At 41.1% G+C, this 14,561-nt stretch overlaps 1 protein-coding gene across 1 annotated transcript; it reads right to left on the reverse strand.

The window, feature by feature from the left end:
* Positions 1 to 2,798: 2,798 nt before the first annotated feature.
* bhmt (betaine-homocysteine methyltransferase) lies at positions 2,799 to 7,318 on the reverse strand. Its single transcript, XM_085464286.1, has 8 exons — positions 7,227 to 7,318; positions 6,889 to 7,021; positions 6,690 to 6,802; positions 6,369 to 6,560; positions 5,526 to 5,673; positions 3,737 to 3,919; positions 3,399 to 3,627; positions 2,799 to 3,312 (listed from the first exon to the last, which is right to left on the reverse strand). Exons 1-8 carry the CDS (start codon positions 7,248 to 7,250, stop codon positions 3,132 to 3,134), a joined length of 1,203 nt encoding a protein of 400 aa, XP_085320412.1. The 5' UTR covers positions 7,251 to 7,318; the 3' UTR covers positions 2,799 to 3,131.
* Positions 7,319 to 14,561: the final 7,243 nt, after the last annotated feature.

Consider the following 14,561-nt stretch of genomic DNA (forward strand, 5'->3'; position numbering starts at 1 on the left):
TCCGGGGAGGGATTTAACTGGTGACCCCCCCCCCCCCCCTCCCTCCGGTGTTGCATTCCATCTCCACGATGAAAATGGTAAATATGATGCTCCTAGAAAATGTCGATACCGTACTGACATGCAAAACGATCTTTGAGCAAATTGTTAGTTAGTTGACTAATATTTCTTTATCTCTATAAAACTACAAAAATATCTCTTTATCTCCCAATAATATGCATTTTAAAAGACGTTTAATGATGCATATAATGTACAATATGCTAATGCTGGTTAACTATATCCGCTAGTCTCTCTTTATACCATGTGAACGTGAAATATATCAATTTATCATTAAAACGCAATGCAAAGTCTAATATTTTATCAGATGCATTAAGCGTGACATGTCTTTCTATCACAAACTTTTATTCTTTTCACAATTCTTTTTATTTTTTGGATATTTTTAAACACAGTCCAGTTGTACATACTACATCCTTAAAATGTTTTGTTCATTACATTACAGTGTTTAACGTTTTTATTACGCGTACACTTTTTCCACATGAACCCTTGAAGGCAACATAACAGTCCGTTTCTTTTAACAGCTTAATAAACCAAACGGCACACAAAGACAGAAAACTGTTCCACGCAAACTACTTTTTAATTCAGTAACTTTACGTGTTTAATTTTTAAAAAGTGTTCATTACGAGTTGTACTCTTTTGTTTTTTTTTAATCTCTATTCCTCTGTCTCTTTTCCTCACTTGCATACGTGCACGAGGAGCATAAACATCTGCACGTGGGCAAATCCATGACGCAAATACGTACAGAACGTGTTTAGTGCCAGACTGCGTACGGTAAGCGAACTGGGTCAAAACAGGTTTATGCACCATTTATTCTCTAAGAAAGTTAATTTTCGCATGCAACTTTAAAATCAATCTAGCGACTAGAAAAAAAATGTAGAGTGGGGCAAAGATTACCTTTATGGTGCTTTTAAAGCTACTAGAAAAAACACACAAAACTGTATGTAGAACCAAGTGGGTTAGTTTACTAAGGGCCTTTTCCAAAATCTTGCTGGTGCTTGACTTATATTTAGAATCTTTTCAACTTTTGATTTCCTCTGAGTGCAAACTTCAGTTCTGTTAGTCACTGCAGAGTATTTGTAGAAATATGCCAGCCTTTGTTGACAGTAAGCTTGAGATGGAAGATGTGCGAGGATTCAAAGTACGATGAGGCAAATCTCAAACGTGAATATGAATGTAAAATACAATCAACGGCAGAAATATTGGCATTGATTGTATTTTTTATATGTTTTGTTTTATTATTTTTTTTATTATATTTGAGGGGGGAAAGTAATCTGAAAATAAATGCATTTCCTGCTTTTTAATTCTCTGCCTCTTCTGGTAAATCTTGTGAAAACACATTGAAAAGACATTTCAATGTAGTTCACCAGGTGAAGGTCATGCATTATTGCCATTAAAATTTGGATCAGTTGAGTCAGAGTGCGGAAAGAATACTTCAGCCTAATAAACACAGGAAACCAGAACTCCCTTTGGATTTCCATGGTTTAAAAACAGATAAGCTCTACAGAGCTTCGTAGATTGTTCCCTTATATGGAAATAGGCACATTGATGTCTGAGTAATAATCTGTTAAATTGACTCAATGTTTCACATTTGGTCTCACCCACTAAGGCATGTTCTCTTTCCAATAAAATAGCACCTCTCGTACACTGCCACATTCCCTGTTTTGACCTCACTTTATTTACTGCTCATTAATTTCCATAGTTAAGGTGTAAACAAAAAGAAAAACTTGTAATATTCCACTTTGAGACCGGTTTCATCATTTATCCTCTTGGAAAAGTAAGATGATTGAGAGATAGATAGATAGATAGATAGATAGAGATATATATATCTCTATCTATCTATCTGAGATATATATATCTCTATCTATCTATCTATCTATCTATATCTATATATATATATATATCTATATATATATATATATCTATATATATATATATCTATATATATATATATATATATCTATATATATCTATATATCTATATATCTATATATATATATATATATATATATATATATATATATATATCTCAAATAAATAGCCCTGCACCAACTTTGCACTTTGTACTGAAGTTATTAACTGTTAAACCAAACTGATAAAACTTCTTAATTTTACTTCAAAGTCTGATTCCAAATATTTATGTGCACATCAAAAAGGGTGAAAAAGCACTTTAATTGCAACATAGCAACTTCAGACATTAAATTTGCACTATGGGAAGAAGGCAAACCAGCAGTGGCAGTGTGATGCTTTGGGTAATGTTCTGCTGGGAAACCTTGGGTCCTGCCATCCATGTGGATGTTACTTGCAGACCATGTACATGCAGACCATGTACACCCTTTTTAATGGAAATTGTACTCCCTGATGGCTGTGGAATCTTTCAGCAGGCTATATGCCCTGCCCCAAAAACAAAAAAAAAAAAAAAAAAAAAAAAACCCAAAGGTTTAGGAATGGATGAACAACAATTAATTTAAGGATTGACTGGGCCTCCGAACTCTTCAGACCTCAATCCAGTTGAGCATCTCTGCGACAAAAACAAAACCATTTTAGGTGATAAGCAACACACCATTTCCTGAAGTTTGACTTTTATAGGTAAGGCTATGTCCATATTAATGCATTTTCGTTTGAAAACTCATTGTTTTCTCTCCGTTTTGGCCTCCCATCCACCCTGAGATGGCGTTTTCCCCTATCCGGGCTAGTGTGGACGTAGTCTAAATGACCCTTCCAAGGAACAAAACCACCAGTGCTGATTTCTTTGTTGCAGTTTGTCGTTTATTGCTGCCCACATCATTGTGACATTACTTGGGTGCTTTCACAAACAACTGTACATTTGTAATACAGTAATTTCACTTTTTTTCTTTAAACAGTTGTGATGGTCATAATAACACTGAAGGCTCAGTCTGGAAAGCCAGTTTCAAAGGTTAAGCATATGATGCCAGTCTTTCACATAGTAAAAATGGTCCTAAAAAAGAAAGAACTTCAGCATTTCAATCTTTTTTGGTACATAAACTTTGGGGAATGTGTGAGTATGCCTTCTCACGCCACCCCTTTGCTTCTCCTTGTCAAAGGCCTCAGACAGGAGCTCAGTGGCCTTGGCTGGCCTTGTCAAACAGAGCCTCCAGCTGCTCCTTGGAGGTAGCCTCCTTTTGCTGCATCAGGTCAGCGTGGCCTTTGGTGACTCCCCAGCTATCAGGTGTGGACATGGAGGGGCAGAAGGGGCGGCCAGAGGCGGGCTTCAGCTTCTCCCAGTAGTCACGGCGGGCCCTAAAAAGAGAAATGGCAAGCTGTCCTGAAAACAAAACAGTGGCAATAATCTTGAGGTGCTTTGAGAAAACTGAAATAACATCTACCTAGCTCTAACCCAAGGCTTGGTGTGCAATGACAGGCCACTACCCCAGCTGCCATGCTTCTCAGATCCAGCAGGAAGACAACCTCGCTCAGCTTCCAGCTCCTCAGCCAAGGCACGGATGTGATACGGTTCAAATCCGCAGCAGCCTCCAATGTAGCGAATCCCAGCATTATATGCTTCCCGGGCATATTTATGCATGTCCATTCTGGTCAGGATCCTTGGCTCCAGACCTGTTGGAAGAGGAGTTTATTTTTGAGGATTTCTTAAAAAAATGTTTTTATGTGGATTGAGAATTTTTAATTTTTTAAAACATTTTTTTTTAAAAAGTAGGGTAATGACCAAACGGGAATTCCGGCAGGTCGATGAATCCCTGGCAGCCGCAGTCCGGAGTATGAAAGGCCAGTGGCTGGGACATGTAGTGAGCCTTCAGCCCAGCCTTCTCCACACCCTCCTTCATCAGTTTCACAGTCTTCACACAAGTCTCTGGGTCAAAGTGGCAGTTAATGCCAACAATATCAGCACCTACAGAGAAGATGTGCAGAACAGATCAGAACTGAGGCAATAAATTGTTGAGATTGTGGAAAATTCTTGTAAGAAATGGTAGCAATCCATGTTGGTTTCAGCTCAATGCTGGATGTATCAGTGCACATGGCTGATTACCTCAGCATCTGTTCATACCACCACTGGATGGCAGCAAAAATCTGATCTACACAGTGGCTTTAACAAGAAATCTAATGACTGAACATTAACACAGACTAAGACTTCAAATGAATACAAACTGCATGCATCGAGTTTAAGATGTCAGGTCCATACCACTAACATGCTAAAAATGCTTTCTTGGTGTATTTGGAGATTGTGACAAATGAAGTTTTGGACCACAAAAACACCAGAAGTCAAGATATTTTGAAACGTAGACACTTTGCAGACCTTGCAAGTCTTGATTTTTTTTTTCCCCACATAACAAAACGAGATGTCCAAACACCCACATTTAGTTTTGCAGTGCTGATGCGTAATAATATGCGCATTTGTATGACATACCCATGGTAGGCCTGATTGCATTGCTAGACTATATGCCATATGACATAGGACCCGAGCACTTCCCAAACCAACTAAAATTAGTCTTCTGGAAATGTGTAGATCAGCTAAATGTGAGCAAAAGATTGTCAGCATCTGATGTAGGAAACAAGAAAGATTGGCGCAAAGCTTCCACATGTGCCAATGGGAAAATTATACTGAATCCCACATGTCAGCTGAAGATAGCAGGTCCAAAAACAAGCTTGAGCGTAATGTAGCACTAAAACAGGGTGAACAGTTTCCCAGGAGGGTAAACAAGTGCAATGGATAATATTAATTACAGACCCACTGTGTCCCTCCAGTGTGCAGCATGCACTACACCCTGACTGGTCCAGCTACACAGAACAAGACCAGTTCATTTTAAACTGCTTGACCTGAATTTACCATAGTGTGACAAAAAAAAGCAGCTGTGAAGAGAGGTGCACTTAGCTCTGAATACGACATTGAAGCCCCATTAAGATACTGAATACACTGTATGTTGTCCACATGGTTCACCGTACCAGGAGGTGTGCGGACCACAAATGTGGGTTCTTACCAGACAGGGAGAGGGGAATGAAAGATGCTATAGAGTTTCATTACAGGAAACAACTTTAAGCACACAGGCTTTCTTTACAGAAGACGAATCGTAATACTCTAGGCCGAGTTAGCAGGAGAAGTCTGGAGTACGAACAAACCAGCCTTAAGTTCATAAGAGACATTTCAACATAGTTCATAGTTATTCATAGGCAGAACTGTGTGCAGCTGTTTGAGCTGATAATGAATTTGAAGTCCGCTTTTATCAGACCTGATCCAAGAGCTTCAATGACATGCAACAGGGTTCGCATCCTTTAGACAACAAGACATTCTGCAATTGTGACCACTGATGTGTGCATCCATTGCTCTGTAGTTACATTACCAAAACATTAGTTCTCAGGTAGTTTCTCTAAACTCTGCTGAGTTTCTTCATATACGTCAAACAATGGCGCCAAAATTAAATAATATTGTTGATTAAACATTTTTTTAAAGTCAACTTTTCTTAAATTCCTGTTACTCAACGTGCGGGAAATTGTCGTACCAGCTTTAACAAGTCTGACTGCACAGTCTCCAGGGCTGACGCCGTTCAGGTCCCCTTCAGGTCCAATGCACAGAGTTGCAGCGACTGGCTTACCGGAAGCCTTCAAAACCTGGACTGCCCACTCAGCCTCTTCCACGTGCTCAAAGTACTGCAAGGAAGCACAAAACGTAAAGACTGCTGAATTACTAAAACAGTTTAAAGCTGCTGTGGGAGCTCTTTGGGACCCCTCAACCTGAATTCAACATACCGGTCCATAAAGGCGTTCAGTCATGAGTACAGTACAGAGTCATGAGAAACACATTCAAATACATTTTTTTGCAGGATACACTTATCTCAGTTACTTGTGCTATTTAAGCAAACAGAAGGGCAACCAAGGGAGGTGACTTTGCTACTCACTGAGACGACTTTCTTTCTCAAGTCTAAGTGGAAAAAATATATAAAGTGGTCATTAGTAAACCTGGGCTCCAGCATTTAGATACTGAAATGTGAGCAGTTATACAATGACATGGTGTAACACCCCCTCCAGACTTCTTCAGAGTTCAGCACCTTACGAGAGGGGAATTACATGTATAGACATAAAATATATAAATGCATGAATAAATGCATTTCTAATTGCAAAAATGCCCAAGCTGAAAATGATTCATTATTAATAAAGTCATTCAGAGACAGGAGAAGAGATGATATTCTAACCTGCTGCAATGGTTTTGTTAACTTTGCTTTACTCCCAAATCTGCACTGAGACAGTTCTAGTTCAGGGACATCTCTTTAAATGTTGACCTAAGTGATCTCTTATCAAAAGTTGCTTTAAGTTTCCAGAAGGAAATGTTTAAGTTCACGGCATACCTCTGCAATCAAGAAGTCGACATTTTTCTGGACAAAGACATCGATCTGTTTCATGAAGATGGCCTTGACCTCCTCCTCGGTCTTGCCGCTGAGGTATGCCGGGGTCTGAGAGACTCCACCTGCCACCAGAGCGTCACCCTCATTGGCCACCTCTCTGGCCAGGTCACAAGCTGCTTCGTTTATTTGGCGTCCCTGTGGATGAAAGGAAATATTTTTTAAAACCACTTATAAATCAGTTCAACTTTCATGTTTTGAGTCCGTTTAAACCCCTCTGCATGCTTGATGAGAGCTCAGAGCAGCTGCACATGAAAACAAACTCACGGTGAAGCTCAGAGTCTGGCCCCTGTTCTCTAGTTTGTCATCGCTTGCGTAGAAAGTGAACGTCTGCATGACATTGGAACCAGCTCTCAGGAACTCTCTGTGCAGCTGCCGCACTGCAAACACAACACCCCCCATTCAGCACTCACAAAACTGGAACTTCAACATTTAAGCTTTAAATGGAGAGCAAGCAGAGTCCTACCCGCTTCGGGGTGCTCGGCAGCAGCTTCAGGTGTCCACGGCCCGGCTTTTACATAACCTCTCTTCTCGAGCGCGAAGACAAAGCCTCCGTCCCCAATAACGACCTCTCCTGCATCCAGGCGCTTCAAAATGTTCTGCCGTGAAGTTAACACGCAAATCAAATCAAAACAACACACAGAGCTGCACAACACCCATTTCATTGCATGAAGCGCGGACAAGCTGACTCAAGTTCAGAGCGCCCTTTACATTTTTTAATCATGCAACATGACGAGAAACATAATAAACAAAAACAAAATACAACGTGTGCATTATCCAGGACTGATCGGAGTGCACGCCTACCTTCTTTTCTCCCGCTGGTGCCATGATTGCTGTAGCAGTGACCGCCTCACACTTCTCAGCAGCAGAGTCTTGAGTTTGGAAAAGGCTCGCTTACGGCACCCACGCTGCATTTATAATCCAAGATGGGTGTGTCGCTCCTGATGTCACCCGAATACCACCTCCCTCTTCCACTTCTGATCTTGTTGTTGTTGGTGACGGCGCAGAATCCGTAAAATCTCGGCTCTGTGGAGAGGCGTTGTTTGATCACTTTTGCGGAATAAAAGTACAGCATCTAACCTTTATAGGAAGTTTGAAACCATTACCTATAAAAAACCAAAAAACAAAAACCGTTTTCTAAAATGATTTTTCGCAGTGTTTGTGTAAGGACAGGTCAGGTAAGTGAACACACAGGGTCAGACAGCACTGCCTAATTTTTGTGTTTGTAGGTCAGTTATGCCTAAGAAAGAGCTGAATGAATTGTGTGTGTATGCTCACTGATGATGTTATGTCAATGGCAACTGGGAAAACAATTATGTGGTCACAAGGGAGTCACCAAGGGGGGCCATGGGTGGCACTGCCCATCCCCCAAAATTTGCTGGCCCCTCCAGTGGCCTCCCCTGGCAAGGCTGTCCTATTTTGGTAATGATTCTAATAAACATGAGCACAAGAGAGAGGAAGACACCCCACACCGAGTTGAATGACATTAATTTGTTATTTATTCCTGCTTAAAACAGATTGTTATGGATTTCAAAATCTTATTAGATTTGTAATATGTACATGTTTTCAGTGATATCATCTTTGATAGCAGAAAATTAACTAGGCATATAATTCTTTTCTTTCTCCCTTTTTTTTTGCCATATTTTTCAAGTAGCCTATATTTGACAACATCATAATAAGACTGGAAATTCTGTTTTTGGTTTGCCACCCTAATATTTTTAGTGGCCCCCATACGGCCACCCCTATGTAAAAATTCTGGAGGCACCCCTGGTGATTACACCTTACAAACCAGTAAGGTGTAGGTTGTTTGGGTGTGACAGGGCTGAATATAGACAACAGTGATGTAAACTGGGGTCAGATCCTCAGGTTCAGGTCTTTGGCTCAAGTCTTCATTCGCCACACAACTGCCATGGTAACTGAGACCCTGTTCACCCAGCATGCCATGTTTTTAGGGTCCTACACAGTTTTCTGTACTTGAATATGCAGTATTATATGAAAAGTCTAACTGTTTAGCAAAGTAATGAAAGAAGTATTTAAATCATTTACCTATGTAAAATAAGCAATACTCACATATTCACAGCAACCATCACCTCAAGGTGTTTATACTGCAAAGCACAGACCTTACATTATTTGTGAGAAAAATGCCAACAGCCAGATTCCCCATGAGCAAGTGCTTGGAGATGGTGGGAGAGAAAAACTCAATTTTAACAAGAAGAGACATACAGAAGAAATGCTCAGGGCATCACAGTGGAAGTAAAGTAGCAGTCTTGAGCATGTGGCAGCATGATTAAGGGATAGTTCAGGGTCACATGACCCAGCCCTAATGAGAAACGATAAAACAATAAAGTTTCATTCCAGTAAAATAAACTTGTGGACAAATGATGGAAAAATAGATCCACATATATCTGGGAATTTTTGAAATTGGAAAATATTGTTCTGTAAAGACAGAGTTAACTGATATTAGGCCGTAAATGACCAAAGAGATGATACCATATGTGGGGGGTGTAAGCTGGGTGGGGCTACTGCTCAGCTGCAGGAGGAGAGGTGGAGCAGTTGATTAAGGGACCAGAGAGGTTCAAGAACAATAGAGCAAATGTCTGTAAAAGCAAGAAATTACTGTTCCATCAATATAAAGAAAAACAGTAAATTGAGGATATGGATCAGTTACCAAATTCAAATTCAAATTCAAATTCAAATTTTATTTGTCACGTACACAGTCATACACAGTACGATATGTAGTGAAATGCTTGGACAACTGCTCGTGACCTAAAGAAAACAAAAAAGGAAAAGGCTATGAATAAGATAGGAAATAAATATGAAAAATTAAAAAGGGTAAATTTAACTAAGAAGGAATAAAATATAAATTAAGGTTAAAAATGAAATAACTGTACAACACAAATTAGAATGAAGGGTAAATTTAACTGGGAAGAATAAGATAAAATATATAAATTAAAGTTGAAAATAAAATAACTGTACAACAAAATACACAATATAGAACTATATAAGAATGTATGAAGAAATATAAATAAATATATACACAATAACAGCAGCGTGATTTAAGTAATGAAGTGAAAACAATGTCCAGAATGTCCAGTGTGTGTGTAAGAACTATATATGTGTGGGTCAGTACTGTGTGGTGGTGTGATTGAGAGACCGTATCGCCTGCGGGAAGAAGCTCCTCCTCAGTCTCTCTGTGTTGGTCTTCAGGGAGCGGAATCGCTTTCCTGACCTCAACAGAGAGAACAGTCTGTTGTTGGGATGGCTGAGGTCCTTCACGATCTTCCTGGCCTTGGTCCAGCACCGCCTGCTGTAGATTGAGTGCAGGTCAGGGAGCTCGGAGCGGATGGTGCGCTCAGCTGATCACACAACCCTCTGTAGAGCTCGTCTGTCCTGCATGGTGCTGTTCCCGAACCAGGTTAAGATGTTTCCCGTCAGGATGCTCTCTATGGTGCACGAGTAAAAGTTCCTGAGCACCTTGGAGGGCAGTTGGAAGTCTTTCAAGCGTCTGAGGTGGTAGAGACGCTGTCGGGCCTTTTTCACCACGGTGTTGATGTGACAGGACCATGATAGGTCCTGCGTGATGTGAACTCCGAGGTATTTGAAGCTGTCCACTCTCTCCACTGGGCACTCGTTGATGACGGGGGTCTGGTAGTTCCTCTCCTGCTTAGTGCTGAAGTCCACTATCAGCTCCTTTGTCTTACTGACGTTTAGAAGGAGGTTGTTCCTCTGGCACCAGTTCTCCAGATTCCTAATCTCCTTCAGGTAGGCCGTCTCATTGTTATCAGAGATCAGGCCCACCACGACGGTGTCGTCAGCAAACTTGATGATGGTGGTGGAGCTGGTAGTGGCCACACAGTCATATGTGTACAAAGAGTACAGCAGGGGGCTCAGAACACACCCCTGGGGGGCTCCAGTGCTGAGAGTGGTGGAGGCTGAGACATGTCCGCCCATCCTTACTGCCTGTGGTCTGCCAGTTAGGAAGTTGGAGATCCACTGACACATAGATGAGCTGAGTCCCAGATGCTCCAGCTTGGTGGTGAGTGTGGAGGGAATTATGGTGTTAAATGCAGAGCTGTAGTCTATGAAGAGCATTTTAACATAATTCCCCCTTCTAGTGTCCAAGTGAGTGAGTGATGTGTGGAGGAGATGAGAGATGGCATCGTCTGTGGAACGATTTGGACGGTAAGCGAACTGTAGTGGGTCCAGTGTGTCTGGTAGTGAAGAAATGATGAAGTCTCTGACCAGGCGTTCAAAGCACTTCATCACTACTGAGGTGAGGGCTACAGGGCGATAGTCATTGAGAGTTTCGGTACAGGTCTGCTATTTCATGGTGATTTCTAGCCCTGGTTGCTATGGGTCTGATGTTGCCTGAGGAGTTTTATCTGTGTATGTTTGCATGTAGTAGAGTGGAGCCATCATTCCAGATCCAAAAAAACAAAACAAAAAAAACAATGGGAGGCAGCAACTCAAAGGCTTTGTCACATTGACAACACTAAAATCTATATGAATCTCTTCAGTCATTCAGCAGAATGACGTGTAATTGCTGTGCAGTGTGTGTTATTTGGCAATTAGTTGCTAAATTTAAGAGCACCCTCACTGAAAAGTTGACAAAACCTCAAATCACAGGAAGAAAAAGAAAATGTCAGGCGCTACCACTGCCTTGGGCTTTCCATTATTGCCTTTACAAAAGAATCCGACCATAAAATAAACCCACCAGACATGGAGTTGGAGACTGAGACGGTATTCTCCTGGAGACAATTCTCTGGGTTTCTCAAGCCTTTAATTAACTGCCCTGTGCTCTTCAAATACCTGGTCTTCTATCTTGTCTCACTTTCCCATGCTACATTTATGCCACTGATCCCACATGCCTAGCTTATCTGATTGGCTTGTCGAGAGGAGTTGCCTGAGACTGAGACTCAACAGTGTGGGAGGCACAACCAGAGGCCTGCTTCTCTCTTACCTTAACTCAGGAGATGCAGAAAGTATTTGGCTAACCTTTCTATGAAAAACATGTGACTAAACTCCATCTCACTCTCTGCCAGGGCAAAATTAGTGGCTGAAATGACAAAGTCTTCAAAGCCAACTATATGATTGACTGCTGCTTGTTTCCTTGCCTTACCCATACTCCCCTCAGTGAATCAGAATCTTGGTCAATCACATCTTCATCTTTCATGGGATTCCATCATATTCTGTCTCTATAAAATGCATCTTTCATCTCATAAGTCTGGAAGACGTTGCATTTAGCCCTATGAGCCTCATACTGTACGTTCTCTGTTCTGGTTACCATCCTCATTCCTAAAGCTAACCAGGAGATGAGGACTGCCCTCTGACAATCCTTCCACCTGGAGTTCTCAGCTGCCCTGCCAATCTAATGTCTCCTTAAGTATTTCTCCTTTTTTGTCCTTTCTTGGCTATCAATCTCCCTCTACAGGGGTAAGAATTAGCTGTTGCATCAGCTAAACCTGCAGACATACACGAGCACAGGAAATGAGCCTGCACTGCCCCCCTCATCTCCTCAAGATCCAGAATCAAGCTAACTGCTGTTATATGCCTGTCCCCAGTTACAGACCAAAAGGTGCACATTCAAAAAGGACCAAAAGAGACAATCAGTGCTCTCTTAGTTGTCCTTGTATTTTTTTTTATGTTCTTTAGGTCCTGTGATATGAAATCTGAGTTGTCCCTTGGAATTCACCCCAACAATTCCCACATCCGTGTAGTTTGTGTGTCCTTGTGAAGCAGAGCCACAGGAGGTGGACAGGAGGTGGCGGAGGCCATCAGCTTCTGCTGGGCTGCAACTTCTGCAGCCACAGCCATAAGTCTCTACCTCAGCAGACTGCCAGATTGTGTTTTACCACACTAATATCTTTTTTATTTATTCCTACTCATCAGCTCTTCTCTCTGAGCTCTGCTGCCCAGCCTTTCCTGCCTGATTATACTCTCTCCCCTGCCTGCAAAGTTTAAAAGAAAGAGATGAAATTATTACTTTTTTATATGTAAACAAAAGGCAACACATTTATTTAGTCACAAGCAAAACCAAAACTGCACAAATATTTTAGGTTAGTCTAGATCTCCATGGCACTCCTCTGGCAAACCAGCCCAGACTAACACAAGAGTCAACTAGGCCAAACAACCAGTGGAATGTTAATTCTGAGGGCGGCAGAGCAGACTTGTCATTATGAACTGAAGACAAAGCACACACAGGGAGAAATATATTTATATAATTTTCACTGTGTACAGATTACCATATAACATTTATTAAACACAAAAATTGCATGGATATGAAATCTGACTACATATTTACTCAATATATACAACTCAGGCACAGTCGGGGCCACAAGCCAGGTACTCCTAATGCCGATCCCTAGATCGGATAAATGGAGAGGGTTGCATCAGGAAGTGCATCCATCGTAACTAAAACATGTGGATCGCCATTAATGAGATTTCCATACTGGAAAATGTGTTAGAGGGCACCAAGAGAGAAGGACAGACAGGAGTATGATGGTGAGAGCAAAGATTTTAAATCTAGGGACTTTGACTGGTAAAGCGACAGAGCTGGCTGATATGGAGAATTTTGGTAAAGATGTATCACAGATATATCGTGTGTGCAGGAGACCAGATGAAAGAGAAGCAAGGCTGTGAAGCAAGGCTGTGAGCACTGGAGGTGGATTCAACCTGTTATGTTGATGGGAAGGCAAGTGGAGTAGGGGTAGTCTTGAAGGAAGATATGTGAAGATTGTTGTAAAGGTGAAGAGAGCCTGGAAGTCAAAGGTGTGAGGTTGAACACTGTCTGCCTTGGTGTATGCCCCAAAGTTGGATGTTAGTTAGAAGTGAAAGAATTATGAAGTAAGTTGAATTAAGTGGTAGAGAGTGTCGCCATTAAGGAAGAGATTGGCAAAGCAGACTTAAATGGATATGTAGGTGAAGGGAACAGAAGTGATGAGGAGGTAGTGTTAAGGAGAAGATAAGAAATGTAGATGGTGGTGGGTTTTGCAAAAAGAATGTGCAGCACATTATAGTCCAAACAGAAGCTGGCAGCCTATACACTGCTACAGTTTTATCTTCAGCACCATGTGTGGTGATGCCCAAAACCTGTCGTCCATGTTTGAGTTAATAATTAGTCCAGCAACAGCGGTGCTGTTCCTTTGTTGTTGTTATTTTGCAAGTGTTTGTGTAAAGTTATATATTTTTCCACTGCATGCGTTTGCGTAGACTCTGGCTTTTCTTTTTTGTGAGCTTAGCTATTACATGCACAACATGAATCAGTACTGTAGTGAATATCCTTTCTTCATTTCTGTGTTCATATAAAGCAGTTATCAGCACCCAGTTCAAACCTGCTGCAGCTGTCCCGCTTGGGTTACAGGCTCAAGGGCTACTCAGAGATAAATGCTTCTGAATGGATTGTTCAAACTGGATCTGACAGACATTTGTGAGTCGATTCTATTGACACAAAAAACCTGGTGATACAAACAACTGGTGCAAGGCTTTCTGTGAAAAACAGTGTTACTGTACTGCACTATGAATCAACAAGTTATGCACATTTTGGTATGTTTTATATCTCCCTAGAATCAGCAGCATTATAAGCATAATTTCTGCATGTTATGTTTTTGTGGCTTAAAGCGCTGCTGTCATTATGGCAGACCACAGGACTCTGTCACATTAATCACCTTTTCTGCAGAGCTTATGTAACCTCTGCAAACCTAAAGTGATTCCTGTTGTCTTCCTGTTCATAAAATAAACACATGGCACTGCTACATTTTTTTTAGATGTTGCTGAAAAAAACTGATCAAATGCTCACAATTTTTTTTTAAGTGCCATTAGTTTTTGTGCTAAAACGACATCCCTGTATAGATATAAAAACAGTCCTGCAACGGTTTTAACACCTACAAAAAAAACTCAGTGTGTGTTCAGAAACCAGTTACTGCAAAAACAAATACAGACTCTTACAGAATGTTAATGAGGGTTTTCTCTGACAGCACATTAGTTTAACCCTCAACAAAGTTTTTCTTCTTTCTTTCTTTCTTTCTTTCTTTTTTTTAAACCAGCCTAACTGACCTACATTTGAAGTCTCAGCACACAAAGCGTTAACTGCGTTAAACCTTCGTCCTGACTTGGTTCGCGAACTGTGGGCGTGCCAAAGCG

This window comes from Copadichromis virginalis, linkage group LG7 (assembly GCF_057382275.1).
Source record: "Copadichromis virginalis isolate Kocher_CV1m ecotype Utaka linkage group LG7, C_Virginalis_male_GT1.1, whole genome shotgun sequence".
NCBI lineage: Eukaryota > Metazoa > Chordata > Actinopteri > Cichliformes > Cichlidae > Copadichromis > Copadichromis virginalis.

Bases quoted from the DNA above. Each gene is read 5' to 3' on its own strand.
- bhmt (XM_085464286.1), bottom strand. From the start codon at position 7,250: ATGGCACCAGCGGGAGAAAAGAAG. The intron at 6,803-6,888 runs GTAGGACTCTGC...TTGTGTTTGCAG, and splicing joins TGCCGAGCACCCCGAAGCGG to TGCGGCAGCTGCACAGAGAG. The intron at 5,674-6,368 runs GTATGCCGTGAA...GCTTCCTTGCAG, and splicing joins TCGACTTCTTGATTGCAGAG to TACTTTGAGCACGTGGAAGA.